This window comes from Euphorbia lathyris, chromosome 2 (assembly GCF_963576675.1).
Source record: "Euphorbia lathyris chromosome 2, ddEupLath1.1, whole genome shotgun sequence".
Taxonomy (NCBI): domain Eukaryota; kingdom Viridiplantae; phylum Streptophyta; class Magnoliopsida; order Malpighiales; family Euphorbiaceae; genus Euphorbia; species Euphorbia lathyris.
Window position 1 is genome coordinate 40,542,872 of NC_088911.1, and position 8,808 is coordinate 40,551,679.

Genomic DNA, 8,808 nt, shown 5'->3' on the forward strand with positions numbered 1-8,808 from the left:
GCAATTAATCCTTAACAGTTGGTCAGAATAATAGAGATTGAAAAGTAGTCACCACATAAAAATTGTACATAGAAAAAAACTTATCTTTTATTAGTGAGATTTGAAATTTTACCATTTAGTAAACGTTAAACTTTAAATCGCACTATTTTGTTGGTGGGAGTTAAACGTCCTTCGAATTGCCCCAAAAGTTTAATCTTTATTTGTATCTTCTTGAACTAGTCACAAATTAATTAAATTTTATATATCTTAAATTTAAATTTATAAAAAAAAAATAAAGTATTAGAGAGATGTATAAGACCTTCAAAATATTGAAGTTGTCTATATCGTGCATCACTTATCCGTTTTGAACGTATGACATATCTTTGCTGCGACAATTCTCAATAAACCTTTCTATTTGTCCATTCTGAGTTATTATTATTCTTGTTTTATAAATTAAATTGGTCTGGGTATAGACCTAATAATTGGTACTTAATTCAAACAGAAACTAAATAAATGTTCAACTCAACGACACTTTTAAGTAAATTTTTGAGAGCTAAATAAAAATTTTATAGCTCAATAGAACACAAAAGGCTTAACTAATGACTTCAACATGATAAAATTTAGAAACATAAGAAGCTGAAGATTTCTGCAAAAAAAAAAGGAAGAAACTATGAATAAATAATTTGAAATTGATTCTACAAAACTAACTGAGATCTCATCATTGAACTACCTAAACTTAAGCAACAAAAAAATAACTTTTGTGAACTAAAAACATGTATTACATACTGTACATTCATGAACATAATACATATGGGAGTTAGTTCAAAGGGCTCCAAAGGTTGGGGAAGCCTTCCAAAACATCATTTTCGATTCCTTACGTGCCTTTTTTTCGAAGGAACAACCTTAAAGAACACTCACAACTCAGGTTTCCTTCCCGGTTTGCAATTTCCGGAAACCGAATTGTCCTGCCTTGGAAGATTTGGCTGTTTCAGGTCAGTTGATAACATAAACTGCAGAGCACAATCATTCTGTTCTCTGTGTATCATATGTACAGTCAGAGGAATCTTTGCTTCAAAGCAAATTCTACAAACATGTTTTTCACAACAATCTGTACGTCTATCACTCATTCATGTAGTCTAAGGTCTTTCTCGGTATGAAAAACGGGCTGTTTGACCTACTGTCGTGGGCCGTAATGATCTCTGTCGTACCATATGACAGTACTCGGGATCTTCGGTTTGCCCATCATTTCTTATCCATTGTATCATTTGATGATACATGGGGTAAAACCGCATTTGGATGGACGAGTAAATGAAATACGGAAGGAGCGAAGCAATCAATACAAATAGTGTGATAAGCCAAAAAGACGGGGCTGGCGCGCATGCTTCGATGAACACCTTATAGGCAGTAGTTGATATCTCAGGGTCTACTGCTCCGTATGCCAAGAGGAATAAGAACCAGAATGCAATGCCACCCCAGATGAAGAGATGCTGTATGTAAGTGAAATAATTGATTGATAGCGCCATCTGGCAGTTTACCACACACACGACACATGTGTAGACTGTGGCACCGAAGATTTCCAAGTCAGCAACTTTCCCGCCTTCGTAAAATGCTTGATTCTCCATTGCAGACATGCAGAAGAAGAAGATTAAGGTAGCAGTTAAGACACCGTTAAATATCCAACCAAAGATTCGACGCCAGCTGAAGAGCACGTTTTGCACGCCTTCTTGGTATAGTAATGGAAACTGTAATATCAAAACACAAACTATCAATGCCTTTTCATCTCAGACTTCAGATGGGTTATGTAATTTCAACTACAGAAAAGCACTAGAACGTTGAATATACCTTTATGCAAAAGCGTGCTGATACATCCTGATCGAATACTCCGAGAGCAATTACAGGAAGAGATGTGAAGAAGACATTATATAGAGACAAAAACCAATCATTGTATGCAGCTTGGCCTGAGAATGATGCATACGCCTCGTAGAAGAATAGTGTAAAGCCAAAAGCAATGTTCTTGTAGAAGAAATAGCATATCTGCAAAAAAAAAAAAAGGTCAAACTCTTCAAATTATTGGCTAGATTTTAAATTTCAAGAAGCAAAACATGTGGTCTATCTATTGATTTTGTAATTTGGAACTCGTTTTTGCAGCACATTTGTGGAAGCATCTATTTGAAAACTTTTATGTCACATTCAAGATAAAATAGTACCATTGACGAGATCCTTCTGTAACACCAATGTCCATGTACGAGCAGCAATCGTTCCAAATATCGGAATTGTGCAATTGCAAAATCACTTGACATGACTGCCTGAAATTTAGACAAGCGGAGGATTTGAGAACAAAATAAAGTCAGATTTGAATTAAGAAAAGAAAGAAACTCGGAGCAATCAGTTCACAACTTACTTGCATCCCTTCAACACCACTGATACCAACACCAATATCTGCTTCCTGAAGCATTCCAACATCATTTGCTCCATCACCAACGGCTAATGTTGTACTGCCAGTTTTTGTTTTAACTAATCTTGTAACCTGCATTTGAAAATGAAAATTATATGGTTCAGTTTATAGCTGAATGTGATGCTCAATTCATGAACTATATCCCCTATTTACTGAAGAATAACATAACATATATAAAAGAAGTTATAGAACTTACAAGAGCTTTCTGTTTAGGAGATGACCGACAGCAAATGACAGACGCACATCCAATGGCAAGCTCTAGAAAGTCATCCTTGACCGAGTCATGAAGAGCATAAGCAAGTGAATTTCCATCAATTATCAAAGCCAGTGCCTCCAGACTTTCACTTGATGCACCGAGCAATGCCTTCCCTTCACTTATCTGCCGAATGACACTTTCCTTGGAAGCCTGTTAAGTCAACAAGATCCTGTCAAGCTAAAGTCACAGTTGCGGACAGAATCCTATTAGGAGACCGTCTAGAAATTAAGAATATCGCCTCTAGCATTTCAACCTAGGCCACACATGTCCCTAAATAGTTGGAAGATTCACTTGCACTGTTTGACTGCAATTCCGTGTTAGGTTTTTTGAACAACCGAATGAAGGAAAATCACCATTTGCATCAAGAACTCCTAAGAAAACCATTTACAAAACACTTGATAAAACTCATTTTGTACACAACTACCAAAATGCTAGTTACTACAGAAGTTTGATGATTCTATCCTTGACCTGAGTACCAAACAATGAACTCTCTACTTGTTTTAATACTTCAGAAAGAGGACAGTATCTAAAAATGAAAGTACCGTGGCAGCAGCAGCCTTGTCCTCCATTTTCTGTATTGTTTTGTATTCTGGGGTGTCTGAGCTGATTATTACTTGTTTCATTCCTTGTCTAAGCAAACTACAGGCAAACCTGCAACATTTAATACCAAGTCAGAAATGCATATCTTGAAGCATACAATCGGTAAACACAAAACTTGATATCCATTAACCATACCCAATATTAATTGCTGTCTCCATCTTATCTCCAGTCAAAACCCATATTTTAATTCCAGCCTGTGCAAGTTTGTCAATACATTCAGGAACCTGGAAGAAAAGGGAAAAAAAAAATAGTTAATTTCGCTTGAAGTTAGTGTACAAAAAGTTAATAAATTCATAAGGTATATAAGGATATGGCATGAATCTGAACAAGTCCTTGTGTTTCTTCTTGAACTTTATGCATAACATGCTTACATGGAATTTGAAATGTTGTTAGTTTGACTTTTCAGCATTAGCTTTGAAGCTTACCCCATTCTGAAGTTTATCTTCAACTGCTGTAGCACCAAGAAGAATCAAATCCCTCTCGAACTTTTCAGCAGCTTCCTCAATCATTTCCTCACGATCTGCAGACACTGAACTCTTGGCCTCAGTAAATTCGCGATTGAATTCATTATATTCTTCCTCATTAACTTCACGATATGCAAGTACCAGAGTCCTCAAACCAGCATCTGCGTACTGATTAATGTGTTGTCTGGTTTGCTCTTCAAACTCTCTTCCGTCCTTTGCAAGTCTTTCAAACATGACACTATTTATCAAAGAGAACTTATGTCACAACATATTTAAGGTAGAAATAAGATAAAATATGAAATCGAATGCAGTGCCATCAAAGAAGTAATTCAAGTAGTTCCCCTAAGCTTAAGCAGTGGTTTCATGTTACAAACCTGTCAGCACCTTTACAAAGTAGAAGCAGTTGTCCATGCTCATTTCTTACAACCACAGACATTCGCTTTCTAGCGCTACTAAACTCGATAATATTCAAAAGTTGGTAAAGCCTGCAGAAACAAGGAACATAATGCATTTCAACCAAGTGAAACAGAGAAGCTATATAAATCCTGACTAGATGCTATCGTTTAGTAACTAACCTTTCAACTTTTTTGCCAGTAGCTAGATCTAACTCGTGCACTGAGATGGTCGTTTGCGTCCTTTCATAAAATCCGAATCCAAGCTCTCTTGCAGCAATAACAAATGCTGCCTCATCAGGTGATTCAGCTTCATATGATATTGTTCCGCTTTCTTCATCAATGTCAGGTATTGCAGTATGGCAGATAGCCAATAATCTCAAGAACTTTTGGATTACATCAGCATGAGGTTCGTGTCTCCAATGACCATCAGTTATCCTCTCGTCCATAAAGTTGAACCCTTTTACAGATGGTATTTTATCAGCATGTTCCTCAAGGTAGGCCTCTTCTTCTATCACCTTTTGATGTAAAGGCGACCCCTCTTTCTTAGCCATCGCCCTTTCTACTTCAGTTACCCCACGACCATAGGAGGCTCCAGCCACAGAAAACTTGATAAATTCCATAGAATTGCATGTCAATGTTCCTGTTTTATCAGAAAGTATAGTGTCAACCTGCCCAAGTTCTTCATTCAAATTCGAGGTACGAGCTCTTGCGGGTTTATCAGTTTCCGCATAATACATGTGCTGATCTTGGTTGATGAAGATGCTCTGAAGAACTTTGACGATTTCTATTGATACATACAAGGAAATGGGAATCAAGTAGCTATACAACATAAGAGCTGTCAAAAAATGCAAAACAGCTGCAGCTGGTGCTCCCTTCGGGTCATAATAAACAGTAGTACTATCGGGTCTAAGATACCATCTTTTCATCTTCCCATTCTCGATATCGTCCCTAGTTGCAATTCCGAAAAAAATTGATCCAATAATAGAAATCAAAACCAAGACAAAAAACAAGAGGTAGACAACTTTATCCGTCCTCTTCTCAATTTTGCTTCTCTTGGAAGGGGGTTCGGTTGAGTTCTGCATAACCTTCGTGTCATGACCCGTGAAAATAACCACCCCGTAAATATAATCTGTGTTCCGTAACTTTGAGTCTCTAAGCAGAAGTTGCTGAGGTGTAAGTGCATACTGTTCCTCTCCAAGCTCCATATTGCCTATGAAAGCATACAAATTCGGATTTGGATCTTCACATCTGATCAAAGCCTTAAATTCTTGAAAGCTAGAGTCCTCGTGAAGATTTGAAGTTGCATCCAGAGCTTGTTTCATTTTCAAATTGGTTTCTCCATCAAGATTCATGGTCTCAACGTAGCAAATTGCTTCCTCATAACTTGATGAAAGTAAGATAAGGTCAGCCGGAAAAAATTCATCCTTTTCGACCTTTACTATGTTCCCAACTTTCAAATCCCTCCATTTAGAAGGCAAAAACTCCCCATCACCATAATGCACTTTTACCTTACGGTTGTTCACTTCGGTATCCTGATAAAAGTTTAAACAGCCTAAATGATGAATCCCTTATAAGAAGTTTAACTAACAATACGAAATACGAAAATCCCAAATTTGAACAGCAAAAGCATGGATACTAATGAAACATCGGGAATGAACTTAATGCAATTTTAATCAAACCGACTTTGAGATAGATTCAAACAAAAATCCAAACTTTTTGGAAATCAAACAATGTAGGAGAGTATGGGAAGAAGAAAAAAAAACAACTAAAAATAGTAAAATCTAATAACCACTTGGAAACAGTCAATTTTGTCAATTGAAGGTCAAGAGCCACACAAAGAAACACAAATCAAGAGAAGAAAAAAGTTCCCCAGAAGTAATCAAGCTTCAAATTCAATGAAAACCAGGAAATTATTTAAGAAGATATATACAATGAAGCAATTTAAATAAGAACCAAACATAAAAGACGAGAAAGTTGCAAAAATCTGGGAAATGTAAAAAGAAGAAAACCTACCTGACTTTTTCTCTTCCAATCTTCAAGAGCTTCTTTACCCATTGTAACTCCAATAACAACAATAAGAGGAACAACATTACTGACTGCAGAGTAAGGAGATAGCGGCGTGAAAGACAAAATTGCACAGATAAGGAAATAAAAATTGGCAACACGCCTGAATTGTTCAAACAGCGACTTTGGGAAGAACGTTGGAAGGGTATATTTAGTAGTTCTAATATAGTTGCTATCATAACTTTGAAGACCAGCCTCAAAACTTTCAGCCTCATTGCAATAAACTATTCTCGAGAATCCAGGCCCTCCAATTAGTGAATGATCGGTTTTGAATGATGCTTTTCCACATGTGAAAGCATGAATTTTTCTGAACTGCTTTTTCTTCCTACCTCCAACCATTTTATTGAATTCACGCCTATGTTTTCAATTTGCATAAACCTCAATAGCTGGAATCAAATCCCCTTTTCTCAATAAGTTAAATGAACCAGATTCCAAAGATGGCAACAGCACAGGACCAAATCCGAGACAATCAAATAATTTAAGAATCTGCCATATAAAAAAAACAAAGAGATGTTATAGCCAAAACAATGATAATGAATGGAATGGATAACATAAAACAAAGAAAGAGAATAAAGGTTAAATCTTTTTGGCAAATTGCAGAACCCATAGAACCAAATTGACTAAAAATAGCATTTAAATCAGAAAGAAAATGTTAGACATAAAAGATGAACTATAGTTAGAATTACTAATCTAGAAGAAAAAGAAGAACCTTTTGAATCTAAAACCCTGTAAGAAAAAAGATGAGCAAGCAGCAGCAAGAGAGGAGATATTCCTAGGACAGGCATTCAGAATCAGATCCCAAATGGAAGAAGACAAAGAGTAAAAAAGCAATTGTTTTCATTGAATTCCTATGTAATGTAACAACAACGCCGGCCATTCCTTACTTTGACTCTCAGCTACAGAAAATTACAAATTATAAAAAACGTGCAAATGGGTTTCTCTTCTAAATATACAATAAAACCCAACTACTTTTTAAGCAAGGTAAAAAAAACTAACCCATCTCAAATAATGTCAAATTAGACAAAATTAGAAACTCCAAGCTCCTAATCAACTGCTAATAATATATCAATGAACATGAACAGCTTAAAAATCAATTGAAATCAACGAAAAAGGGGCATCTTGGAGTGAGGAGCAAGCCTTTCTAGAAGGTCAAAAAAAGAGAGATCGAAAGAAATACGTAAACTGAATAGAAAAAGATTAGAACTTTTACATAGACAGCGGAATTGGAGAGGGTCAACTGGGAATTAATGAAGCTTGCTTTGCTTGGGTGTAAATGAGAGCTTCACATGGAGATGTAGGCAGAGAAGAGATTATTTAATTGTTATGGCGGAAATGCAGTAGCTGTTATTTATTATTAATATATAAATACAAACAAAGGGAGCGACCGAAGATGGAGGAGAAGCCATTTTTCAGTCAGGCATGCCTGATGATGCCTCTATTTTTCTTAATTTCTTTTGGACAATTATTATATTATTGTTTTTTGCCAGTTAATATCCTTAAAGTTTAATAATTCTGAACAAAGACACTTAATAGAGAGGGAAAAAAGATTTGCTTTTTTTAGAAATAATAATAATAATTTTTTAAAATAATAATAATGGAATAAAAAAATTAATCCTAACACTCTCATTAAAGTGCAAAAAAAATTACAGTATAAAATGGTACAAATTTGATACTAGTATTTTTAAGCATGATTAGTTTTAGTTCCGGGTAAAGAATGGTTTTATCGTTATTTATTTGTCAGTTGAAAACTTTTAAACATCAATTATGTCTAAAATATTTATTGTGTTACTCACACAATTATATAAAAAAACGTTAAAATGCTAATAACTAAAAGCAGCTTTCTCAACTAAAAGCGGTGTTTGTGTTTGGCATTCCTTTCTCAAACCTTAAAAGCAGTTTTCTTATCTAAATGCAACGTTTAGGTAAATTATTTCCTTAAAAGTTGGGACAGCTGGGAAGACCGCATTCACAAAAATCTACAATTTATAGTTTTTTTGGAAAGTAGTTGTCACGACTTATTAAGAAATGTGATATTAATTTTTTTCGGAATAGTTGTACATTTCAGTATAACCTAATATTATATATTTTTTATATTTTATTTCTTGAATTTTAGAATTTTTATTGTGTTTTTACAAAACACCCGTCAGCTTTTTTTTTCATTGTAATTTTCCTCAGAGCAAGTTTTATCGTCCAGAATAATACCAAACTGGCTTAAGTCTCCATATATAAGTTAATCATACCAAAAATTGTCAAAGTATCTAAAATATTTACTGCGATACTAATATAGTTATAAATAACCAACAAAAAAACGTACAAAAGTATTTCAGTTTATCGATAAACTTATTTGGAATATCTAATTTTACAATTAAATAACAGTTGAATATTTTTTTCAAATTTTTGGTAATATAAAACTAAAATTGATTTTGATTAAAAATGTTAAAGATTAAATTTGTATCATTTTGTAACTTAAATTTGTACTTTTGAAACATTAGCCTTAAATATGATTCTTAACTTTAATAATAATAATAATTGGGAGAGAAGAAAAAGAAGTGAAAAGAAAGAAAACTTGAGATGTGGTGGCGAGAATGAGGCTGT

General features: G+C 34.7%; 1 protein-coding gene across 3 annotated transcripts; it reads right to left on the reverse strand.

Moving 5' to 3' along the window:
• Nucleotides 1–635: 635 nt before the first annotated feature.
• On the reverse strand, nt 636–7,580 carry LOC136217895 (putative phospholipid-transporting ATPase 9). Of its 3 annotated transcripts, none has more exons than XM_066004589.1 (12): nt 7,424–7,580; nt 6,163–6,699; nt 4,330–5,681; nt 4,129–4,239; nt 3,716–3,992; nt 3,426–3,514; nt 3,233–3,341; nt 2,631–2,840; nt 2,381–2,506; nt 2,187–2,285; nt 1,822–2,013; nt 636–1,721 (listed from the first exon to the last, which is right to left on the reverse strand). In XM_066004589.1, exons 2-12 carry the CDS (start codon nt 6,550–6,552, stop codon nt 1,116–1,118), a joined length of 3,561 nt encoding a protein of 1,186 aa, XP_065860661.1. In that variant the 5' UTR covers nt 6,553–6,699; nt 7,424–7,580; the 3' UTR covers nt 636–1,115. The 3 variants fall into 3 exon arrangements, with proteins under 3 accessions (XP_065860661.1, XP_065860662.1, XP_065860660.1); XM_066004590.1 differs by lacking the exon at nt 7,424–7,580 and adding an exon at nt 7,210–7,343; XM_066004588.1 differs by lacking the exon at nt 7,424–7,580 and adding an exon at nt 6,923–7,121.
• Between the last annotated feature and the right edge of the window lie 1,228 nt (nt 7,581–8,808).

What these genes read in the sequence shown, in the direction of transcription:
- LOC136217895 (XM_066004589.1), bottom strand. Translation starts at nt 6,552, where the DNA reads ATGGTTGGAGGTAGGAAGAAAAAGCAGTTCAGAAAAATTCATGCTTTC. An exon ending in ACTGGCAAAAAAGTTGAAAG is followed by an intron (nt 4,240 to 4,329) that starts GTTAGTTACTAA and finishes TTGTTTCTGCAG; the next exon opens with GCTTTACCAACTTTTGAATA. An exon ending in ACAAGGCTGCTGCTGCCACG is followed by an intron (nt 2,841 to 3,232) that starts GTACTTTCATTT and finishes TTGACTTAACAG; the next exon opens with GCTTCCAAGGAAAGTGTCAT.